This window comes from Sitophilus oryzae, unplaced genomic scaffold (genome assembly GCF_002938485.1).
Source record: "Sitophilus oryzae breed Bouriz unplaced genomic scaffold, Soryzae_2.0 scaffold_1018_pilon_pilon, whole genome shotgun sequence".
NCBI lineage: Eukaryota > Metazoa > Arthropoda > Insecta > Coleoptera > Curculionidae > Sitophilus > Sitophilus oryzae.
In genome coordinates this window covers 1,407,178-1,432,955 of record NW_022145636.1, presented here as the reverse complement: position 1 = coordinate 1,432,955, position 25,778 = coordinate 1,407,178, and the positions used below count along the sequence as shown (strand labels likewise).

Below are 25,778 nucleotides of genomic sequence, written 5' to 3'. Positions count from 1 at the left end.
TGGTTCTCGAGATATTTGGAATCGAAATGATCAATACCTGTCATCATTGACATAAATTAAACATGTTGAGTAAGGTGTATTTCGTTGCTTACCTTGGTTATGTTTTTATGTTACGTTCCTATCGGTTTCCTGAAAGTTTTCTTATAACGGAACACGGTTCCTGAAAAATATCTATCATAGTTGCCACCAAACTAACCAGAGCAGCTCGAGAAGGCTGGCTTTTCTGGTTTTGTTTGTCAATCAATGTCATTTATGTGACAGAAACAGAAATCAAGCAAATATTATAAGTTCGAGTGAAATTCTCATTTAATTTCTAAAATTTGTAATAATATTTTATATTTATATCCAAAAGCAATGGAGGTAGGTAGTAGAGGTAAATAAACTTCATTAACTAAATAGAATGAATTTTAGAACCATTTAAATTTATCATGCAGCCATATTGTTTCTTAAAGTCAGGAACATTTAAAGAAAACATGAGAAACAAGAAAATAAGTAATCGTGAATGTTTTGTAAGCTATAAAAAGATAAATATTGATTATATTTGTTTATTTATTATTGATCTATTTTAATATTGGACCTGCAGAAATGAATCTGAAATCTTCACATGAGCTGTCTAACGAGTTTAACAGTTCATTAATAAAGTACTTTTCAATATTAAACTCCATTGAAAAGAAGAAGTAAACGTAAAAGCAGAGAATAGGTACATTAAAATGCATAAAAGATAAATTTTATAATAAATGTATTGAAATTTAGAAAACGTCAACATTTGACATTTTCTGTATTTTACCAAACCGTTCCGTATCAAACCGATGCTTTTCAGGAACCGCTCTTTACCGTAGTTTTACCGGTCTGGTTCGCCTGGTTTTGCAACGGAATACAGCCTTAATGTAAAGGGATACCACATCAAAATTAATACAATGCTACATGCATCTATTATTAATAATTTCGGAAACGAACATTTCATATTGTTTAAATGGTGTTATTCCTAACAGGATTTCAGTGCAATCTCATCGTATCAAGTCCAATTGTCTGTAAAATAACGCAGCGTTTGAATTAAAGCTGCACACAAAACTGGAAATATGCAAAATGGAACGTTATTCCCCTCAGAAATTAAAATAGTATTAAATTTTAATTAAATTTCAGCTCGAACGTGTATGAAAGTAATAATAATTCTATTATAAAACGTCTATTGAGAAATGTAGGCGTCACGTCATTAAAGACGCCGAAACTTTTATCAAAATACATTTTTAAAAATTGGTCAAGTGCGAGTCGGACTCGCGCACGGAGGGTTCCGTACCATTCATTAACTATACAACATTATACACTATATTATTATAAACTTTTTTTCCGATTTAGCTGAAATTTTGAATGCGCGTATAAGTAATTTAAAAAAAATGAAGAAACACATTACTAAAAATTGTATTAATCAATAATAAATATGTAAAAAGTAAAAATGAATATGTAAAAATTAAAAAAAAAACAATTAAAAAAAGTCGCCTTGGCTAGGATTCGAACCTGCCTTACTACGGCTCCAACGTCATAGCAGCGTAAAGTCCTAACGCTTTAACCACGCGGCCACCGAGGACTTGAAAGATGCTATGTAAAATTCTTACTTAAAAAATAATGTTTAGTGAAAGTACTTTTTTATTTATAAACATTTATTTAATTCTGTTTTTAGTATTTGTTCTCATAGCATAGCGGCAACATAGATACATTATCTGTAAACATTTCAACTGTCCAGCTATAACGGTTCATAAGATAGACCTTTGTCCCGTTTTTACCCTTTCGGTACGGAACCCTAAAAACTAAAAAAATCATTTTAAACTTGTCACAATCTGGCAGCCACTCAAAGTTGATCACGTGCATCGGAAATTCTTTTGTGATTACCGATATTTTTAATTTGAAACAAAACAGTAATAAAGGAATAACGCTGTATATTCAACGGGAGAGCCAATATTTGGACTGTTCAAAGTTTTCATGTGATTTCCTGTTTTCAAAAACATAACATAACACTGTATATTAATATTAACTTTTTAATCTTTTGTTGCAGAATGTCCAGATCAAGAACGGTTTCCTCCAGCAGTGCGAGCAGTTCGACGGACTATTTGCACAAGGGTGCAAGTCTGGCAGATTTGCTGGCCACCAGACCCTCCGGACTGCACGAGGTAGAAGCATGGGCCATACTGTGCCAGAGCGTGCAGGCATTGCAGGACTTATTCTTATCAGGTAATAGTTATTTTTTATACAAGACGATAAAATGGTATTTTATCGTAGACCGAAAAGATTCTCGGGAGAATTTCGGGAGACCTGTATAAAACAATACTTTTTTCCATAGCGAGTGACGTTTTAAAAAATATTCCGAAATTATTATTTCAAGGAATTTATTACAAGTAGAAAAAATATTGTGCTGGGTTGGCGTTGGTTTCTATGTAATTTCACAAATAAATAAAGCTGTGTCTCTTTAGTTGTCATTTTTGAGTCAATATTTTTTAATTCTCTTTCGTGTCGATTGCTGATTGAATTGGAGCCAGAAATGGCTCAAAACGAAATAAGTAAATTCCCAACAGATATTCAGGTTGAGGCGATAAACGCCATATCCAAACTACTTCCATTAAAATCCCGAATAATTTATGAAAAAGAATAAAAAAATTTTCAAAAATGGAAGCAATTGAAAAACGTGCGAGAAGAAATAAAGTTTTTAACCTATCTTCGCTGTTAAAGTATCATTTAATCTACCTTTGCGGTTAAAGTACTATTATTTATATACTATTTTTGATAGATATAAGACAATTTTAACAGTTGCTACGGAAAAAGTTAGTCAAATTGACGCATCTTTAATCTTTTGATTTAAAATATAAATGTATTAACTTAGTAAAGAAAATGTATGAAAAAGCTTTTTCTAAGACACTACCTACTCAAATAAGTAGGTAGCAAATAAAATGGGGTAGAAAAAACTTAAAATTAGGTTACCAAGCGCCTGGAATATGGGTAGAAGGGAAAGCATAATAGGTTTTTTTGTACCCTCGCTGTCTCTTTGTATATTTTTTTATATTTATTATACACCACAGCAGCAGCCTCCACTGGAGAGAAGTGAATAAAATTATATTTTCATTATTATATATTACCTTCTTTTATTTATTTTCATATTAAAAAAAACTATTTTTTAATCCAATATAATATAAAATAAATTAAGATATTACTTGGGCATCTAAAAAGGTTGGTAATGTATAAATGTCGCTTCTTTGATTTTAATAAACATCATCGATAACTTATTTTTCTCTAGACATGCCCAAATACTGAGAATCCTGATTTTCCATGAGAAACCAGAATTTCAGACGACCCGACGAAAAAAAAAACAATTATTCTGACACAGGATGCGCTGCGAAATTCCTGCTAAAATCAACGTAGAGGCTATGTGAGGCGTCACTTTGTGAAAACTGTGGAATTTTCATATGGAAATTCTTCTCGAGGAAAATTAATTTTCAGAGAGTGGCGCGAAAAATCCAAGCTCCGGGAGTGGTTTTTCGTCTAACTCAAGTTTTCTTTTCAGAAATAAATCTTATCTGGTTATCACGCGGAAGTAATAAGTAGTATAAATTTGCAAAGTTATATATATTAAGTAGTTAATAATATATAGGATGGCTATGAAGAATATTTGACTAAGCCACTAAAAACGTTTAAGATGTACGGTAATTTATTGCGGTATGATATACAGGGCGCTCCAGTGTGATATGAACGAATAAACTCCATATGAAGTTTGTACTACAGATTTTAACTATTCTAGAGATAATTGTTTTAAGTAACCTTTTTTGTAAAATATAGAGCACAATATTATGGCGCACACTTCATAAATATATTCAAAAATTAACAGGGTTATACAAAATACTGTATATCTGTAAATCCAAGTTGTATTTTTGTAGTTATTTATGTAAATAATATGTAATGAAGAAGCATTTTTTTACGAATAATTTTGTACCACACACTTATCCACTCAGGAACGCGGAGCAAGATCTTTATCTACCTACCCCACGCTCAGAGTTAGTTAAAAGTTCAATATTATACAACTCGAAAAAAATGCACAATCACCTGCCATTTGAAATCAAATCCATAACATCATTTTTTTCATTTCGCAAAGCATTGAACTCTTATTTACTAGACAAGGCTTTCTACGCCGTAAATGAATTATATTTGAATTGAAAATCGAATTTGATCTTGAAAACACTGGTCTAATGTTTGCTATTGCTATATTTACTAATGACATCGAAATTAATTTATTTAGAGGTCATTGATATTTTGCTATAAACTGGCTAAATATTTTTGAATATTATTTTAATTTTTTTTTTGTTCTTTGACATTGTAAACATTTATATATGTTTATTTTAACAATAAGACTGACAATATTATTTGTATAATGTTTTGTATTATCTTTTGTTTGTTTGTTTGTGTACCTTGTTATTTTTTACTTTGTTTGTTAGTTTACCTTTGTCCACAAATTGAAAAATTTTTTGACAATAAAGGCATTTATTTATTTATTTATTTATTTATTTATTTATTGGTATTTCGTGTCAAATTGTCGTTATGAACCGCATGTTACAATTTCAAATAAACCATATACGAAAGTGTCAAAAGTTGACATATGATATGTCATTCCACTCATGAGTGTCATTTTCTATCGAATAAAGTAAAAATATACCGGGGATGCCATTTAAAAATCAAAAGTTGTGACGACCGAAATGACGGAGAAACAGGAAGTGGCCGAAAACAATTTAATACGTCAATCAATCCTAATTTGTCAAATACTAACATACCGAGTCTCGTTTTTAAACGGTTTTATTTAGCTCGACCCATACGGTATTTATTTATTTGTTTGTTTATTTGGGTCAAAATTAGAAATTGAAATTTAAGTACCTTCCTGTTGTCAGATTGATCTGAAATTTGGTACACACCTTTAGTTCCGATGACAATAACATTGTAAATCTAAGATGGCCGCCGGTACAAAATGGCGGATTTCATATTTTTCCACAACCCCCTCAATATGGGTATCAAATGAAAGGGCTACACTAGTAGAATACTGTGATTATGACAAAATTTAAAATCCAAGATGGACGTCGTTACAAAATGGCGTATTAGGTGAGGGCATGAGTAGTCGTGTCCAGAACAGTTGTGTCCAAGATTGTGTGACGTTAGAAGGACAGATAAAAAAAAAATAGGTGATGAATTTGTGAAAATGTTGCGGTCCAACATTGACGTTACAAAAGGATTGGTAAATGGTGCTATAGGCCACATTACAGAAATTGTTTGGCCTCAGTTCCGTCGAACCCAAATGTACGAAACAGATGTACCATCAGTTTGGATTGACTTTGGCAGAGACGGCATACACGTTATACAATCTGAAAGCCATACAGTTTCCAGCAAAATTCAATTATGGTACGGCTGAAAGAAGGATGTTACCCTTAATTTTGTCATGGGCATCCACCGTCCATAAAATGCAGGGCAGCACAGTCGACCATGCAGTAGTGTATTTGGGCTCAAAATTGTTTGAGGAAGGGCAAGCATACGTGGCTCTAAGTCGAGTCAAGTCTCTGGAAGGGCTATGTATTGAGGAATTAGATTGTAATAAATTATCAGGTAAAAAAAAACCATGTAATAATGATGCACTAAATGAATTAAATAGAATGAGGAATATTGGTTGGCATTTCCGTTAAAAACTTTATTAGAAATAAACGGTTTTTATCTTTTATGTGTATAAACTAGAAAATAATAATAACAATTAGGTATTTTGAACTTCTAGTTCAGAAATATCTTAGTAATTAGGTGCAGAATATTTTAGTATAGTAGACTAAAATAAAAACGTGGGGCCCCTCTGAAATCCTACCTATGGCAAAGCATATCTTTATACTTTGGTAGATCATGAGCTCGGCGTTCGCTGGTGACGCCGCCATGGCTTCACCTGATTGATTGTCAAAATCTCCAGTTACGATTATAGTAAGTCGATGCAATCCACACTTAGTATAGAAGAAAGTATTACAGCAATAGTTAATGGGCCCCACGTTTTTATTTTAGTCTAATATGCCTAAAAGCTATTCTGCCTAGTTGTTTAGCTATTCTGCCTAATTGTTATTATTATTTTCTAGTTTTCAGTGCACATAAGATAAAACCGTTTAACTTAAAAGTTTTTTACCGATTTTTTATTTTATCTTTATACATTTTTTCTATATGTACCCATACATTTATTGTAGACGTGTTTATAATTAATAGTATTAATTATTAATATTAGTTAAATATTAATTTCAATTTTAGTAACCGTTGTGAAATAAATTGAGAGCGTCATTTTGCGCAGACTGTGTGTACCCGGCCTTAATTTGTAATAAAGAAAATAGGCCTTTGGACTGTGCTGGCTCCCTTCTGTTATCGATTTCCATTTAAATGAAAATTACAATGCGTATTGTTCACAGCATATCGCGCACTTATGCGCAGCGCGGCGCGGCGAAGCGCGGCGAAAAACCGTGCAACGGATTAAATTTGTGTTATATAATGCACGTCCGCTGACTCAAGCGAAGCAACCGCTTGCACCGCGCGCCGAAGCGCCGTTCGTTGCAGACCTGGAATCCAAAGCGAGGAAATTCTCTTCGGCGCGCTTCGCGTGCCCTAGTGCGCGGTGGTCTGCGGAAACTATCTCTGTTTTCGGTCATTTTCGAAATCTATTTCGGGTGTCTTCGGATGAAGGATTCTACGATTAATGTATTACTAATTGGCATTTAGGTTACGTTTAATCAAGAGCCGTTTTGTTTCGTTTGAGTTTGTTTAGTACTTGTAATTTAATTATTGTTTTATCATGGATGATGAAACGTTCATTTTAATTATACAAAGTTATAAAGAGATATATGATATTGGAGATCCCAATTATCATAATCAATTGAGAAGGGACAATATTTGGGAAGAAATTGAAGAAAAATGCGGAATAAAAGGTATGAAATTTTAATTATTTCCCAAGTTTATGGAGTGGGTAGCGGTACATAAACGTAGTACGAATTTGTTGTACAGGGTGAGTGAAGGATAGACTCAAAGTTCTTTTGTTCATTATCTCATTTATTTTAACAATTACAACAAAAGACTACAAAGAACAAATTTTAGAGAAGTTTAAGAGATGCCCAATTTAATATTTCTTTTAAATGTAGAGAGCACATATTTTACGCAGAGATTCTGAGTAAAATTTATAATTTTTTGTATATAGTTTTATATACCTAAAACTATTAGTTATCTATCTATACTAATATATAAAATCCTTAAGTGACTGACATACTGATTAATCACGATCCTGCTCAAACCACTCAACGTAAGAAGCTCAATTTTGGCATACAGGTTGATTCTAGGGTGTAGAGGTTCGATAAGAAGGGATTTTCGAAATGCCAGTTCCAAGAGGGTGAAACCACCCCCTCAAATATTACAATATTTTTTATTTAAAAACGGTCAAGTTTCCGAAAAACGCTTACACACGTATATTTTATTTTGTTGTTTTACATATTTTAAGATTTTTTATAAATGTATACAGGGTGTTTCATAAAATATGACCATAGAGTAATCACGATTCTGCTTAAAACTGCTTGACGTTTAAAGCTGATTTTTGGCAAACGGATTGACTGTGGGGTGTAGAGGTTCGATAAGGAGGGGTTTCTCGAATCTCAAATTCCAAGAGTGTGAAAACGCCCCTCAAATATTACAATATTTGTTATTTAAAAACGGTTAGTCTTTCGGGAAAACGCTTGGACAAGCATAATTTATTTGTTTTTTTTACATATTATGAATTTTTTTAAAACATACAGGGTGTTCCAAAAGTTGGGTAATTTCTTAACCACGATTCTGCTTAAACTGCTTGACGTAAAAAGCTTATTTTTGGCAAACCGATTTTTCGAAAGTCAAATTCCAACGAAATTTAATCTACAACTTATGCTGCCATATTATCAAGTTATATTATGATTTATTAAAATTTTCTTTTCGTCTTCCAGAAGATCTGAGTGAAGGTGATGGAATTCCTCCGTACGTATTTCTTTTTATATTTATATTATGAATCCAAGATTTTCTTTTTTGTTCTCACGCATTTCTTCTTCCTCAGCTATTGTACATAAAGTAAGAAAATCTCCCTCTGAACTGCTGCTAGAACTTGAGCACATAATGAAATTTTAACACACCTTTATCAAACCGTCATAGAGATAACACTAAAATTAAAACGGTCAGCTCAAAACAACTTTAAATACCAACCGCGTACGCAAAACCGTGCATAAGTTAGCGGACCCATCAAAAATTCGCCGCGCTGCGCCGCGCCGCGCTTCGCATAAGTGCGCGATATGCTTTAACGCAAAACGTACAAACATGATAATACAGAACGAGAAAGTTAAATCATATTTCCATTTTCATATTCTACTTATTAAATTTGCGTAACAAAAAACCATATCGCGATAACTGGACTGGACCATAGACAAACTAACAAAAGCAAGACTTTTCAAAGGATTGAGGAAGTCGAATTATTGTTTTTGCGCTGGCCAGTTGAGTCAGAAATCATCGCGCAGTCGCACTTGTCAAACCTAACCTAAATAAAACGAAAAACGTTTTTGCCTTGAACCATCCTTGAACGAACTGTTGAATTCCTGATTTTGCATTTTGTTTGGTTATTACTATTATTTTATTAGCGTACAAAACGAAAACAAATAATTTAATACATTTTACATTTATGAAGAACATAATAATTACTGTGATTATACATATTATTGTGATTACATCGCTAACGTAGACAAAACGAAGGTCCTACAAATTGACTGTAAGTTATAAGAATCTCTATCTTTTTAATCTTTTTATGATTTGAATTTTCGTGCTTTATATTTTATAATAGACTCGAAATGTTAATATTTTTGCAAATTCTTGTGAAAATGTGAAGTTTATGTTTTTGTTTTATATTTGAAAAAGTTGTATATTTTTAAGATGTTTCTTGTTGTTCCTATTATTAATATTATAATATACATAATTATTTTTTTGTACCTTTTGAAGAATAATGCTTTTATTTCGTTTATCATAACTGTTGTTTTTTTATCATCTTTTTTGTTATTTTAATAGGAGGAATACGTTTTCGTTTATTTAACTTTTGTTTTTATATCTGTTATGTCCAGAAATTATTGTTTATTTTACCGATGGAAATAAATTATTTGATTTTAATAAACGCTTTTTAATTAAACATCCTTGTCTAAAAGGCTACTACAAAATACACAATCCATAAGTAAACCGTCCTCGTCTAAAAGGCCAGTTGACGCAAGCGCGGTAATAAACTCTTATCAAACTTGTTACCGTTTTGCAGTACAGCGTTGACGCGTCTTGCTTTTGTTAGTTTGTCTATGGACTGGACCAACAAAAGAATAAAAATAGATGGAGAATATCTTAACTCTTAACCATCTAAGATTCGCTGATGTTATAGTACTGTAGTATTTTTAGTTTCAATATGTGGTTTTCCTAGTAGAAAATTAAATTTTCAGGTCGAGTTTAGTCAAGTAAAATGAAGCACCCTGTATATACAGGGTATCTTACTAAAAATAGCCGTACCCCCCGTAGAGCCTGCGGAAAAAATATTTATAACTAAAGAGGCTATGAGAAATTGCTGGAAATTATTTTCAAGTTTGTAGAAATGCCGCTAGAGGACGTGTTTATTATAATTTTGCTAATAACTTTGGTTTGAAAAAAGATATCAATATGCGGTTTTCGCTGACGTTATAAGCTTTTATTACTCTTTAGTATCAGCTAAAATTGCATATACTATCGCATTTTTTTTTAAATAACGCGTAATATTTGTTAAATTGTAAGACAGCGCTCTCTCGCGTCTACGTTCAAAGACTTATTTTTATTGTTTATGCGGTATAATATAGAATAAGAAATGCTCTTTTAAACGAGTTCTCACTTGTTGGATTCCGATCATCCAGTCCGGAGTTATTAATATTTAAATAAAAACAGATCTAACCTTCCCCCGCCATTTTATTTTAGCAGATAGTGGAAAATGGTTCTAACAAAAAAGATCCTAAATTTACTGAAGATTATGAAACTATTATTTATAATACATCGTATCTATATCCATAGGAGTTGCGCCATCTAGCGGCCGTTCTACAAACTTGAAAATAATTTCCAGCAATTTCTCTTTAGTTATAACTTTTTTCCGCAAGCCTTACGACTAATACTTTTCGAGATACAGCCGAGAGCTATTCTTACTGGGACACCCTGTACAAAACAGAAAGTATCGTCATTCGTTTTGAAATTGATATAATTTTTTATTTTTCTTGTAGTAAGGTGTTTCTTACTATTTCTTTTTGATGCATTTGTTCAATATAAACTAATGACTGTAAACTGTAAATTAAATACCAGAGTTAAAAAAATTAAAAATTGAAAACAGACAGTTACAGATTACGGTTGCTTCTGTTTATCTTGTGGAAATAGAAATTAACAAGCAAGACAAGTAAGAAACCGCTTGTCAATAAGACAAAATGTACACTAACCCGAGTCAAACGTTTGGAATGTTAATTTTCCATTTGCTGGAAAGCATTTACTAATGAATTTTCACAGCCAAACTATACACTATGTCTGAAAATAATAATGTACAGGAGTCTCTCATTTTCCCTGCTCCGCCCCGCTCTTTTTTTTTCGTTTTTTAAAACATTTTTTGAAAAATCCCAGTTTTTCAATTTTTTCATTTTTTTTTAAAAAGAGTCTTAAAAAATAGCTGCTTTAAGACTCACCCTGTATAGTTTACATAATATCAAGTTTTTGTTTCAATATAGCTAGACTTCTGTATTTTATTAGTGTCTACAGGATGTAGGTAGGTATAGTCTATAAAATGAATAACTTTGAATTTTGACCGTTATTTTTTACCAACATGGCAAATATATAATCCCTCTATCCAAAAAGTTACTGATATTCCTTAAAATGAGTGCCTGAACGAATCAGATAGGTAACTCTTTTTATTTTCGTGAAATAGAAAAGGAAAATAATAAAACAAGTGACAGTTCTTCCTATTCTTGCAAAAATCAACGCGAAATGTGATAATTGATAAAAGTAAAATGTCATCAGCCTTTGACATTTCTAAATATCAGACCAATGCCGTCTCTAATAGAACAGCCTCGAGGCGAGATTTATGACGTCACGCTAGTTAGATACCACGGATTAATAAATATGTTGTAGAATACATGGAAAACATAATTATTCCTTGTATTTTTGGTTTGTATTTTAAAAATGATATAGTTTACATGAAATATACATAATATACAGTTAATAAATACAATATATATACCGATTTATAGTAATAAATACTTTGGCAAATAAACTATGAACCATACAAATGCAGCAAATGTTTTATAATATACAAATAATGAATAGGTACATAAGATAATGGGTAAAATGTAAAATATATTTTAAATTTTGGGGTTTGAAAATCGATCTAATTTAACATGAAAAGCGATGGCTATGAAATAAAGATCGCTGTCATTTTATATGTAAAATTATTCTAAAATGTTTGATTTTCTTGGGATTTAGGTTCGGGAAAAACGCTGATTAAGTTTTCATTTGGTTTCTCATTATTTTTTTTGGTCATCAGTGTTGTGTCATATGATAAAAATAGTGTCGAATATAATCCAAAAAATTACATATAAATATATATGTAATTTTGAATAATTATATTTTCCATGTATTCTACAACATATTTATTAATCCGTGGTATCTAACTAGCGTGACGTCATAAATCTCGCTCCGAGGCTGTTCTATTAGAGACGGCATTGCATCAGCATGGCCGCAAGCTGCTAACCCTTTGAATAAGAAGACTAAGGAAGGAGCATATCAAAAATCTTAGGTACACTTCGATGGGCCTCAAATATGGCCGATTTAAATTCCGGTTTATCAGTGTCGTTCTAATTTTATTTAAAAAATGTAAAACTATGATGTAGGGTAGACGTGGGGTAGACTCAATAATTTGTTGTTTTATTTTACGTTGTGAATAAATGTTGGTAGTTATTAAAATTGTTATAAAAATATATAATTCTAATAAAAATAGATAAGTTATAATAAGTATTTATTAACACAAACATCCGATACTGAAGCAGGTAAGTCAAATTAACGTATCTAAATTCTTTGACATCTAATCTTTGACAAGTAATAAATAAAAGCTAAAATGCAAGAAAAATATATAATTTAGTTAATTTAAGTGAATTTCATAAATGATCGGTTTACTACACGTATGTATATTATATAGTCACTTACTAGCGAAAAGTTGTTCCATTATTTCATTCAATTTTTGCCGAGATCTACCGCACGCTACACAACCAACTATTTTAGAGTCTTTTTCGATAAATCGCGATAGTGTCACTGTTAATTTAAGTTCTGCCACAATTTCCATCTAGATTTACTACCTTTATACAACTATCAGTAGTAGAATAAATAATAAATAACATAAAATAAGCTCCGTAAAGACTGACAAATCCACAAAATTTCAAATCAAATTCAAATGTGTCAAATGAATCGTCAAACAGAACTGTCAAGGATCCCCACCCTAGAGAGCTTTTATGGTGGCTTTTCCGCCCACCATGCATGAATACATGGATAGCATTATGCTCCTTCCTTAGTCTTCTTATTCAAAGTGCTAACCTAATAGAATTTACACTAGAAAAGCCCGCGGGAACTGTCAAATTCAAAGTTATTCGTTTCACAGACTATATGTATATGTATTGTGTTTGGACAATTACGAAAATGTTTTGAAAACAAAATAAGGATGTGCCATTTAAAAAAAAATGTGGATTTAATTTAAAATAGTCGAAATTTAAAGACTATTTGCAACACTGCGTAAAACTATGGAATCTTACGTATTAGTATATAAGATTAAAATTATCCTATTAATAGAAAAAATATAAATACTGCACCGTCTTAACAGACGCTTTAATACAATTTCGTCCATAAGGTAGCGTGGCCGAGCGGTCTAAGGCGCTGGTTTAAGGCACCAGTCTCTTCGGAGGCGTGGGTTCGAATCCCACCGCTGCCAAATACTTTTTTCTTTTTTTTATTTTTTTTATTTACTCAAAAATACTTCCCATTTACCTTACACATCATTTCTCTGAAAACGATCCACCTGCCTCATAAAAAATAAGTTTTCTTTACGTCGACAACAGTAAAAAGGAATAAAAAAATATCGAAAACGTTTATTGACCGTCTGAATTACAGCAAAAAGGGCTTTTTATCTACCCCTGTAATCTATTTAACGAGTAGGAAGAGATGAGGAATAAGCCAGGAGGGCACAATAACACCAAAATAACTTTTTTAATGAAATGTAATGGATTTTTCAAGATAAATAGCGTAGATATTCCTTGTAATTTATTTATAATTGTATTTTTCACTAAATTATAACCTTAGGTTATAACAATAATAAACGTCTTTTGCATCATTGTACCAGATTATCGAAAAAAAAACCTGTCACAGTAGGCAATCAATGATGGTTTTAAAAAAATTTAAATAAAGAAAAAATAAAATACTTCACCAGTGACACCCTGTATATATAAATATTGAGCAAAGCTGCCGTAAATAAATGTAATGCAGCCGTTTTTGTTTTATTTTACCTCTGTAACAACTTAATTAAATTTTATTACTTTTAGTATGATTAAAATAATGCATAAAACAGGAGTTTACGTTACGGTGTTTTATAGATAATCAATATTTTATTTTGTGGAGCAGTATAAAATAATTTTATTAGAGTGTTTTGGTGTACATATAAACCTATAACAAAAGATTTTTAAGTTAAAATTGCAGTTAAAAATTACTTACAACAATAAAAAAAATGTATAAAAAATAAAAATGTATCAAAATTATTTTAAAAGATACAGTATGTCCCCGGATTGTCTTTATAAGAGGAAAAACCTTTTTATTGTTGAGAAAAATGTATTTTTCATAAAAACATTTTGCATGTTCTAAAACGGTTAATTTCTTTTATACTTTTCCAAATTTCCATACTGTTTCCAAGAAACTTTTTTTACATAAGAAACGTCGTAAATTTATATTTTTTACTCAGTAGCTTTATACAGGTACGGTCGAGAAAAGTTATTACTCTTCAAAGCAGTTAAAACACATGTACGTGGCGCTCCCTACAAATAGGTGTCATTTTAACATCAAAATCCAAATTTCTAATGTCAAAAAACTTCCAGACACCAATTTTCATCTAAATATTGATGTTGCTTCAGAAATTATTTGGAAAAAATCGAAATAAAAATGAAACTTCTACACCCTGTATCTCCGAAACTAAGCGTTTTAGGATATACATTTATACGAACTTTCTTACGTATTTTTATCTGTAGAATATGCTGCCGAAGTTTCCGGAATACAGTTCGGACCACCCTGTATATTAATAAAGCTTATTTTTCTGAATACACTGTATAATATTATTACAATAGCTGTTATTAGGCCCTAATATTTCCCTGCTTATAGCACTGTCCCAGTTGAAATAAAGGCATTTAATGCTATTTGCACTAATTGTTTTGCAACCGGCAACAAACAACAATTATTATTCCAGACCCGATTGCGTCTTGCTCGTTTTGCTAATGACCGTGCCCTAAATCCGCACAGATTGTGTGTATTTTGCGTCACGCCGGTCACTCTAAACGGGAAATGAAAGAGGCCCGAGGGCCTAAAAGGGCTCGATTTGCGTTTGAACAGAACCCCGGACAAATCCAAAGGTTATTACGTTTGATTTTGGGTTTATTTAGTGAGAGTATTGGAGAGATATTTGTGTAACTGTTTCCGTGGTGTAGTGGTTATCACATCCGCCTAACACGCGGAAGGTCCCCGGTTCGATCCCGGGCGGAAACAGAACTTTTTTTAATTTATTCCAGATTTTTTTAATTCAACTTTTTTATATGTATTCTTTTTAATTCAATATTATTTTTTAACCTGATTTATTTTATCCTAAGTAAAACAGAATTCTTGATATAATTTTTAATCAATCTAGATATATTTTAATTCATTGTTTTTTGAATTCAACAATGATTTTTTTTAATTTATTCCAATTTTTAATTCGATATTGGTTTAAAACTGTTTTATTCTTCTTAATCTTTTTTGAATTCAACTTTTTGAAAATTTATTATACAGGGTGGTTCGATTTGTATTCCGGAAACTTCGTCAGCATATTCTGCAGATAAAAATAGGTAAAAAAGTTCTTCTAAATGTATGTTCTAAAATGCTTGTTTCGGATATACAGGGTGTACAAGTTTCATATTTATTTCCATTTTTTCTAAATAATTTATGAAGTAACGTCAATATATTTGTTGACGTTACTATTATCAAATATTGACGTTACTTCTGAAATTATTTGGAAAAAATCGAAATAAAAATGATTCTTCTATACCCTGTATTTCCGAAACTAAGTATTTTGAGACATACATTTATACAAACTTTTTTACTTATTTTGATCTGCAGAATATGCCTAACCACCCTGTATACTATAATTAATTCATATATATTTTTTTTTAATTCAATATACTTTTTAATTCAATGTTTTTTTTTTAAATTCAACAATGATTTTTCAATTCAAAAAGATATTTTATAATTTAATGCTGTATTTTCCTATTCAAGCGTTTTCAATATTTGTTTTTATTAATTAGGTTTACCCAGGGCAAAACAGAATTCTTAATATTTTTAATTCATTCTAGAAAATTTTTAATTCAATATATTTTTTAATTCAATATTGTTTTTTTAATTTAATGTTGTATTCTTTAATTTAACACTTTTTTTTAATTCAGTACGATATTTTATAACTTGATGCTGTTTTTCAAAATTCATTTAAGAATTTTTTTAATTAAATATTCTTTAATTCAGTTTTACCTCGGGCACTTTGATCCAACTTTATGTTTCCTTAAATACTTACTATACGTAAAATCGGTATTTAGTTATGTTTTCAAGAGGCAAAAAAAAGTATTATTTTACTATTTTTAATTCAAAATAATTTATTATTACATTATTTCTATTATTTTTTAATTCAGTACTGAATTTTTAAATATCGATTAGTATTTTTTTTAATTCAGTTGTATTTTTGGTAACTCTATACTGTTTTTTAATTCAATATTAAATTTTTCGATATAAATCTATTTTTTTATTTTAGATGGATTGGCTGGTAAACAATGTCTACCTCTAGTGACACCATCCACTCTGATGCTGAGCTCGAAAGGCAGAGTAAAACTGTGCCAGAGACCATCTATTTTCGTCTCCGGTGCTCCGGCACATTTGGCAGGATATCTAGCTCCAGAATACAGGGCGGGCAAAATTTACAGCGATACGGAGTTTGAAAAAGTAAGTTAAAATATTTATATTTGCCTGATAAATATTGGAAGTTATATTTAAAATTTTTAAAGTTAAATATGTTGGTTATTTTAATATACTTTAAAAAATGGTACATGGAAAACACCCTGTAGATTATCCTATTTTAAGCTTTAATACTCTAAACCTTGCAATTTAATATTAGTGAAAAATCATAACATTTTTTTTAGATGTGGATTTTTGGATTGGGCGAAACTTTAAAAAGAGCCACATTGCCAAGCCACGTTGCCACATCTAGACTAAGCGGTGAACTGTGTCATGTTCTGTCAGATATGACAAGAACACAGCCGAGTTCCCGGTCATCTCTGATGCATTTACTGGATGTAAGTCATTAAATATAATATATTTATCAAACTATTTCTCCCCTTATTTTTTTATATACTATAAAGACAATTATTTACAAGTTACAGGACATTTTACTAAAGAATTATTGAAAAAAAATTGACAAATCAAATGCGAAAATACAGGTTTCTAGTTGTGAAACAATTCAATTCTATCAAAAAGCAATTCAAACTTTTTGCGAGCCCTTGTAAACAGAAAAATTGACTTTTAACAAGCTGAATGCGGTCAGTTCGCTTCATTTCACGATGGCCTCACTGCCTTTTGTCCATTTTTACAGTCCACAGTTCCCATAGACATTAAAATTTATAGATATGTCGAAAAGATATATCACAGCAATATTTGAGCAGTTTAAAGGTTCTTTACATAAAATATTATATCATGTAAATGAATAGGACAATGCACACTATCCGTTCCGTTTCCCTTCCGTTCCATATCCTTTCTTTCCATACATTTTTTTGACGGACGGACTGAATTGTATCGGAAACAGCAAAGTCAAGTTCTTACATTTGTACCAGCTCTGTTAATATTTTACTGATATTTGTTTATTCTTTCACCTCTTAATTAAATTTATTACCTTTTTCAAATGAGGCATATTTTTAAAATAAAACTTTCGTAATGATCCTTGTATATTATAAACAAGGGTAATGATATACATTGTACAATAAAAAGTATGGAACTGATACGGAACGAAAGCATTCGTATAGCGTGAATATAATCAAATTACGGAACGGATATGGAATGGAAACGGAAGGTATAGTGAGAAATCAACCTTTAAAAAATAAATCATATTTTTACGTGAGGTATCTCCCCACAAGAGATGGCACTTGTTTTTTGAAACACCCTGTGTAATCAGTTTAATATACTTTTTAAATAATATTTATATTCAATTATGTTATACCCTTGTTATACGCAGCACCAATATTGTATGAAGTCCTAAAGGTAAAAAAATACAAAAATATGTTTACGAAAATACAAAGGAAGCTGGCTATAAGAATATGTTGTGCTTTTCGTACGGTGTCTACAGAGAGAGTCTACTAGTGATTGCAGGCGTGGTACAAATAGATCTACAGGCAGGGGAGAGGAGTCGCACATATAAAGCTGAGCGAACGGTAAAAATATTAGAAAAACATCGCACACTAGATGTTTGGCAAGAAAGATGGATGGGAACTAGTAGTGTTGGAACTTGGACAAGAAAACTGATCCCAGATATACGACCTTGGGTTAATAGAAGGCACGGAAACATGAATTTCTTCTTAACACAACTGATAAGCGGCCATGGCTGTTTCATGTCATACCACTTCTTCTTCTTCTTCTTCTTCTTCCTTCTTCATACTAGGCGAATCGCCTGTTTGGTTTCGTCGTCTCTACCGGTTAGACTGACAAGTTGTCGCTCCATCGTTTTCGTGGACGTCCTAAGCTTCTGCGACCTAGCGGTGATTTGTCGCGTGCAACTCTCACTATCCTTCTGTTGTCCATTGTGCTGATATGCTCGTTCCATTCTTCCTTTCTGCTGAGTACCCACTCATTTACATTTTCCACCTTGTACGCTCTTCTTATGCTTTCATTTCTCTCCCTGTCCAGAAGCGTCTTGCCAGCTATTCTGCGTAGTACTCTCATTTCGGTTGTTTCTAGTAGTTGTTTAGTTTTCGCTGTATCAGGTCGAGTTTCTGCAGTGTATGTTATTATTGGTCGTACCGTTGCCTTGTAAATTCTCGCTTTAGTCTCCACCTCAATGTTTTTATTTCGCCATATTGTATCATTCAGGCATCCTGCTATTCTGGTTGCCTTCGTTGTCCGTTCTCGCACCTCCGCTTCTACATCACCATATCCTGAGATTTCTATGCCTAGATACCTACTTAAACTTCATCTCTTGCTGAATAACATTGCCCTCGACTTCCAGTTTGCATCTTAGTGGTACTTTTGATGTCGTCATGCATTTAGTTTTCTGGGTCGATATTATCATATTAAGTGATTTGGCAGTGCAATTAAATCGATGTAATAAGCGCTGTAGATCGTTCTCATTTTCAGCTACCAATACGGCGTCATCGGCATAGCATAGAATAGTAATTTCCTGGTCGCCCATACTGTATCCCTTCAGTAAACGTACATTTCCTATTATTTCGTCCATAATGATGTTGAAAAGAAGAAGGCTCAGGGAGTCACCTTGTCGGATACCACAGCCTACATTTATTGGTTCGGTCAGGACCCCGTTAATTTTAGCTTGAATTTGGTTCGCTTCATATATGTTTTGTATGGTTTTAACGAGGTTGTGTGGGATTTGCCTATTGTAAAGAAGGTGTACAACGTCTCTTAGCTGCACACAGTCGAACGCTTTTTCTAAATCAGTGAACCACGGCTCATAGAACCGACACTCTGTCATACCACTGTAGGTTTAAAATAGGAGAATCGCAAAGCTGTTACTATTGCGAAAACACACAAGATGATGTAGAGCATCCTTTTTTCTCGTGTCCCCGTTGGATAGGTGAGCGAAGGAAACTGGAGTACGAAGTGGGACTGAAATTAGACCCGAACAATATAATAGAACAAATGTTAAAGTCAAGAGTTGTATGGAATTCTGTATCCGATATGGCAAAAAAGATATTAGAAACAAAAGAGGCAGACCTGAAGAGAAGACAGAAAGATTAAATAGAAGACAAAGCTGCATGCTGAAGTAATACTTACCGGTAGTTCCAACTTGTAGTGAAGAAAAGGATGAGGTTTTTTAGTGGGTGGAAATCCCACACTATCTGTCATCAACATCCGATAGATGTCTTTAAAAGATCTTTCCTCTCCTCAAAAAAAATACATTCTGTACTGCAGTTATTTTTATTTTTTGAGGCGTTTATTTTGACAAACACCTACTTAATATTCAAAATTGAAAATCTGATACGATCTAGTTTTTTTTTGAATAAGTTTAAAAAAATAACACTAATATTTTTTTCGAAAATCATGTACCTACACCAATTGGCGTTCTATATTTTTTAATGTTTATGGTTCTAAGACCATTTTTTGTCCCTGTCCTCTGCTGTCCAGTAAAGCAAAATTCGGCTTGCTTATTGTTTTCCTGTTTGGTTTTCCACATACAATCACTAATCCAATAATGGAATTATTTGACCAAACAATTTGTTTAGTTTAATTGTATTTTCAAACAACGATTACAAATAATATAGACCTATTTATAGGTGACCCTTATTGTTATTTCTTTTATTATTGAGCAGGCTATGAGATGAAATAACAAATGTAAATTTATTTTAAATAACTAAACTTTGATTTTAGAATATTATTTAAACAGAATATTCGGTACTGAGCAATGTATAATCCAGACTTTGTATTAAAAACACTCTGTACAATCCTTATAGGTAGACTATTCAGTGACTTGAAAATATCCCTGTTATTTAGTTATACATAAAAAATGCTTCAAAAAAGTAAATGAATATTCAAAAAAGTACATTACATTCAAATCACATCACGCATGCATTAAAATGCTTTCAGTGTCGATTATACTCTTAATTTATCCATATCTAATGAAAAATAAACCGATAAATACATTTTTTAATGAATATGTTTACCTATAATTGTGTATTTTTATTTTACTGTGTATTTTAATAATTATAACAAAATCATCTCAAAACACTTACCCAGTGTAGCTTAGGTTCACCTGCCGATTCACTTTTTCACTTAAATTTCACATTTTACAAGTTTGTCTAGGTAATATACTGTTAAATATCACTATAACTAAATAATAACAGAAAAAATAAACCGAAAAACACGCTGTAGTTAATAAAACACTATTTTTTCGGTATAAAAATATAATTTACCTCTTAAAGAGAGAGTTGTTTATAAAATAACTGAATATCGTCTTGACAGATCGATGAATGCCAATTTTATCACAGCCTACTGTGGGACCAGAATAGTTCGTTTGAGGATATAATTCTAATTTTTACTAGTTAACAATTTTTTATATAAGAAAAATGTTTCAAACAAATTAAGATTTTATTAAATTTGGTAGATATCTTATTAAATAATTTATTTTAAGTGGTTTAATTTAATTTTCTTATTTTTAAGTCTATTTTTAATGAACTTATATTAATATTTTTTAAATTACATTTTAAATTCGTTTTTCTAAACACCCTGTAATGTATTTATTAAATTCTTATAAAAATTTATATAGAATAAACTGTCTTGTATATTAGAAATTTAATATAAATTAATTAAAAAATGCATGCATGTAAGCTATTTTTCTTGTAATTTGAATATAATCATTTTTACATAAAATTAATTGAAAATATATCAAAAACGGTTAGACCTAGGTATAGAACATTATACACAAAATACGTTTAGAATTTAACGTAGAATTCAAAAATGTAAAAATATACAGGGTGTTTCATTTAATATAAGCAAGTTCTCAGTAATATTAAACATGTATAGGCCAAGCTGGAAACCGCCTAACGAAATCTCCCTTTTACAAAGAGTGGAAGAGAGATAACATGACGTATCGGGCTTTTCAGTCACAGAAAAGCTCATGAAAGGAAACGCCTTGCGTAACCATCTTCTGATGCGTGTCAAATGTAGAATGTAGAATGTTTAGGAGGGGAGTTATGCCCGGACATCATTAGCCAACACGCTACGCCACGCGATGACATGCTACCCCACGTCATGTGGATCAGTGCGTATGTTTTTCCATTTAATTACATGTATTGCATACACACTAGGCAACACGCCACGCCATCCAACGCTCTAACACGCTATGACACGTGTGATGGTCGATTCGTCGGTCCGAGATCTCACCGACGTGTGTTACGGCGTGTTGTTCTCCGCTTGCCTCTCTAGTCCCGCAGCTATCTACTTTTGTAGTTGGTGTAGGGATGCCCCAAAAAGATTGATCCCCAAAAGATTGATTTAATAATATCGATATTCGATTCTGAATATATTGGTGTACTGGTATTATGATTATAATCTAATATCGGTATGGGTATCGATACTTCTAGTATTTTCGTAATAAAAATTCGTGTTAACACGTGTTAACACGTGTTACCTAATGTGTAGACCCATTCCCACGTCGCAACACGTGGGACAGCGTGGCATCGCGTGGCATCACGTCGGGTGTTGGCTAATGGGGTCCCGGCTTTAATCAACCCTATAGTCTGTCCAAGAGAAGATCCTTGACAGTGATAGATGTGTCTGTCATTTTAATTTCAAAGTAGTTTATTTTATTTTACAAAGAAATAAGTTGATACAACTGGAACGCATAGCAGGATATATTTAAAATTTGATTGACAAGATGACAAGTGATTACTTCAAAATATTGTGAAAAAAACTGTATAAAACTGAAAAAATGTAATCGAGTTATTTTATTTAATAAAAACGGTATGTGTTAATACAAAACAAACAAGAACAAGACACTACATACCAAAGAAATATAAAAAAGAACTATTATTTACTTTCAAGCTTTATGAAACTACCCGCATTTATGATTATATTTATCAATATAACTTATGTACAAATACAAATTTGTAATATTCCACAGGAATAAATAAAACAACATAGGTAAATAAAACAAACTATTTTATTAATAATAACACCTACCAAATTTTATACCTTAAAGGTTGATTAATTAACTTTAATCTTAATTTTTTTAAACCAGTACCTTTTGACATTATTTTTCTGCAGTACTAAAATCCATTATTTACCTATCGTGTGATATCGATATTTTACAGCTACTCCAGTTTTTAGTATGTGTTTAGTTTGATCCTTCTACCATATACAAGATGCACTTATCTACGACGAAATGGTATACAAACTTTATCGATAGCAACTTCATTGGTGTATAAGACTTTCTGCCCTGGCAGCGAGTATTAACCATAAACTGTGCTCTGGGTCTACAGTTAATTTTCACTCGATTTTTCCTCCACTTGACTTCAAAAGACACAAAACACACGTAATAATACGAATCAAAATGCATCATATTCCAAAACGCAGGGTATTTAACAAAAGTTGACACAAAATTATAACCTAGAATTTGGCAAGACTTTGACAAGCGTCAAAAATGACAAAAATCTAAAGGCGAGTTCATACGCATCGGCGTCCGTTTGTCGTTCATCGTTCCGTCAAACCAATAAAATTGAAATACGATCTGTCATTTTTTAAATAAACCAATAAAACTGGTTAAAAACAACAAGACACGACGTATGACGGATTTATATTTAAACCCATCCATAGATAACTTAAAAATTATTAGAAACTTTTTTTAGTAAAATAAATAGATTGGTATGGGACGTCATCTGCTTTTCTTGTGTCATCGTCTGTCGAAATCTTACCCGAGAAAAAAAACAGAGTATACCTTATAGATCTATTGTGTGTTCCCGTTTCTTGAGTTATAACGAGTTATAACTCATCATACAGTCTCAGGGCTTTAACAAAAGCCAGTATCTGAGACGGCTCCACAGAGGCCAGCTCTCCATCCTCCACATCAGACGTACCAAAGTTCATGGCACGAATGGTCGTCGTCTCGGCGCACTCAGTGATAAGGTGTTCTGGTGTTTTCCCATTTTTTCCACAGAGTCTGCATTCACCGTTGTTTCTTAGCTTCAGCCTACTAAGGTGTTGGTCGAGAAATCAAGGAAAACCTTTGATTTTTCTCGGTCGTAAGTTCTGAGAAACTTTTTCGAGTGTCATAGACCGTTGGAGGACACCCATTCCAAGTTACGGATAGAGTCTTCCAGATTCTTCAGTTCCGCTTTTATTGGTTCCCGTTTGGAAAACAGAACGGTTCTGGTCCAGGTAGTGGAGTGTTCGCTCCTTTCCTAGCTAGATCATTTGCTTTTTCATTGCCTTCTATCCCTTGGTGAGCAGGCACGCAGAGTAGGAGGACTTTATTTTCTTTGCCTAATTTGTTGAGCTTTTCTAGGCATTCTTTGACCAGCTTTGAATTGATGGTTACTGAGTTGATCGCGTTAAGTGCTGCTTGACTATCGGATAGGATGGCAATTTCCTGTTTTCGATAGTTCCTATCTAAGATAAATTGTACACATCTTTCGATAGCGTAAATTTCTGCCTGAAAGATACTGGGGCAGGTGCCCATTGGTTCGGAGTATTTAGTTTTCGGCCCAAATACTCCTATCCCTGTCCCTGCTTTGGTTTTGGAAGCATCAGTATACCACGTGATGGTATGGTCTTTTGAGTAAGCGTTTCTTTCTTCCAATCCTTTTTATTACTCAATACTACAGTGAGGTGTTTCTCAAAGTTGTAAGTTCTTGGTATGTCATCCACTGGGAGTTGGAGAAGTGGAATTTTCTTTTTGAGGGTGTTCCAAGCCCCTGACCTGAAAATTCTCCCAGTACTGTTTTCGTCAATGACCATTCTAATCATTGTCGCATTGGCATAACTACCGACGACAGTGTGCAGTGGTGTTAGATCTAGAATGGCCTCCATTGCTGCTGTTGGACATGTTCTCATGGCAGCTGTGATGCAGATACATGCCAGTCTCTGTACTTTGCACAGGTTTTGCCTTGCTGTACGTTGCTCTAGTTTTGTATACCAAGCAACTGCTCCATGCGTGTCAAATACTCGTCAGCGAGTAATGGCAGTACATTAGTCATAATATTTTCAAAGTTTTAGTTTCACCCTGTATTTCTCGGCTTGTAGAGTTAAAAAAAACTGTTATTTTGATGAAATTCATAATAATTTTCACGGATTTAAAACGGTGACGCGTTAAATCCCAGAAAAATACAATTATTTCCATTTTTTTCAACGAAAAATTCATTCAAAACTTTGTTTCACAGAAAATCTAACGCACTGCAGACCTTAAATGTTTGTTTTCCGTTGTAACAATAAACAATTGCATCAATAACACGATTATTTATCGATTATCCATTCAAACGTTTCGTATTCAATCGCCTGTGTCATCATCATGCATCTCTGTCTTTGTTTACTTCACCATTTGCATGAATACAATTTGGTTTTTAAAGTATTTTGTGTTGGTGTAAGCAACAGTCTGCGTTTTTAATAGTGGTGAGTGTTTAGAAAAAGGTTTTTTGTATTAGAAATATCTCAGAAATTCGTAATAAATCGCTTTGAAATAGAAGAATACATTGATTACAAGTGTGTTAGTGCTCTGTGAAGTTTGGTTGAAAAAAGTTACAGGGTGGGTCAAATTCGACGCTTTTAAATGGAAACACTCTTTTCTATAGGAGATAGACGAAAACTAATATCGGTGTCGAGCTCAATTTTCATCAAAAACATGATGGTGAAAACCGCACATCAATATCTGTTACCGCTTCGGCGTTACGGGGTGTTTTTCAAAACTGTGCATTTTTAACAAATTGCTGTAACTTTTTTGCTATGGAAAATTTTGTATTTCTATGAAAACATTTCCAAAGCACCTTTTTACGTAGAATTTAATGGTTTAAGTATAATTTTTTAAAAATTAATAATTTAAGAGTTATCAACAGAAAAATTGATTTTTTATTTGGGACACCCTCCATATTTTTAATTAACTGAAAAGAATTTAAAATTACCTTTCCAAAAATATAGCACACTTGATATTTTGTTATAATCCTCTTCGAAATACAGAATTTTTAAAAGTTCGCCACTTTTAACTAGTAGGCTTTGGACCCCTTATTGATGATATACCTCTAATGGAACTCGAAAACATATTTTTCCAGCAAGACGACGCACCGGCTCTGAACGCTGAAGTTATTAGCAAATTTTTGGAGCCAATTTCAAGAATATTTGAATAGCTAACCAAGATCCCAGCCGTTGGCCGTCGAGGCCGCCTGACTTAGTGCCCATGGATCTAATCCTATTGATATATTTGCGAAAAAAAGGTTCCTTATTCTTCCGGATAATCTAGACAAGAATTAGAAATACTTAGCAGTTATGAGAAGGTATCTTTCACCCCCACTGAGTTAATGAATTTCGCGAGAAATGTTCAAAAACTGCCCCGTCTGTCCATAACAGAAGACGGTCGATATGTTGAACACCTATAGCAAAATCTCATGTCTTGGTTTGCTATTTATTTTTAATGTTATTAGATATAGTTTAAATGTGTTGATGTTGGTTAA

At 32.4% G+C, this 25,778-nt stretch overlaps 1 protein-coding gene and 2 non-coding genes across 3 annotated transcripts in view; all 3 read left to right on the top strand.

Moving 5' to 3' along the window:
• Window positions 1-580: 580 nt before the first annotated feature.
• LOC115874438 (tyrosine-protein phosphatase non-receptor type 13-like) overlaps window positions 581-25,778 on the top strand; it is a 41,289-nt gene continuing 16,091 nt past the window's right edge. The window contains exons 1-4 of the mRNA XM_030889603.1: window positions 581-700; window positions 2,051-2,226; window positions 16,160-16,347; window positions 16,545-16,697. Of these exons, the coding sequence (XP_030745463.1) occupies window positions 2,052-2,226; window positions 16,160-16,347; window positions 16,545-16,697 (516 nt within the window). The 5' untranslated portion in view covers window positions 581-700; window position 2,051. The remainder of the gene's footprint in view (window positions 701-2,050; window positions 2,227-16,159; window positions 16,348-16,544; window positions 16,698-25,778) is intronic.
• Window positions 12,976-13,057, top strand: Trnal-aag. Its single transcript has one exon. It is a non-coding gene; the product is annotated as a tRNA-Leu (tRNA).
• Window positions 14,799-14,871, top strand: Trnav-aac. Its single transcript has one exon. It is a non-coding gene; the product is annotated as a tRNA-Val (tRNA).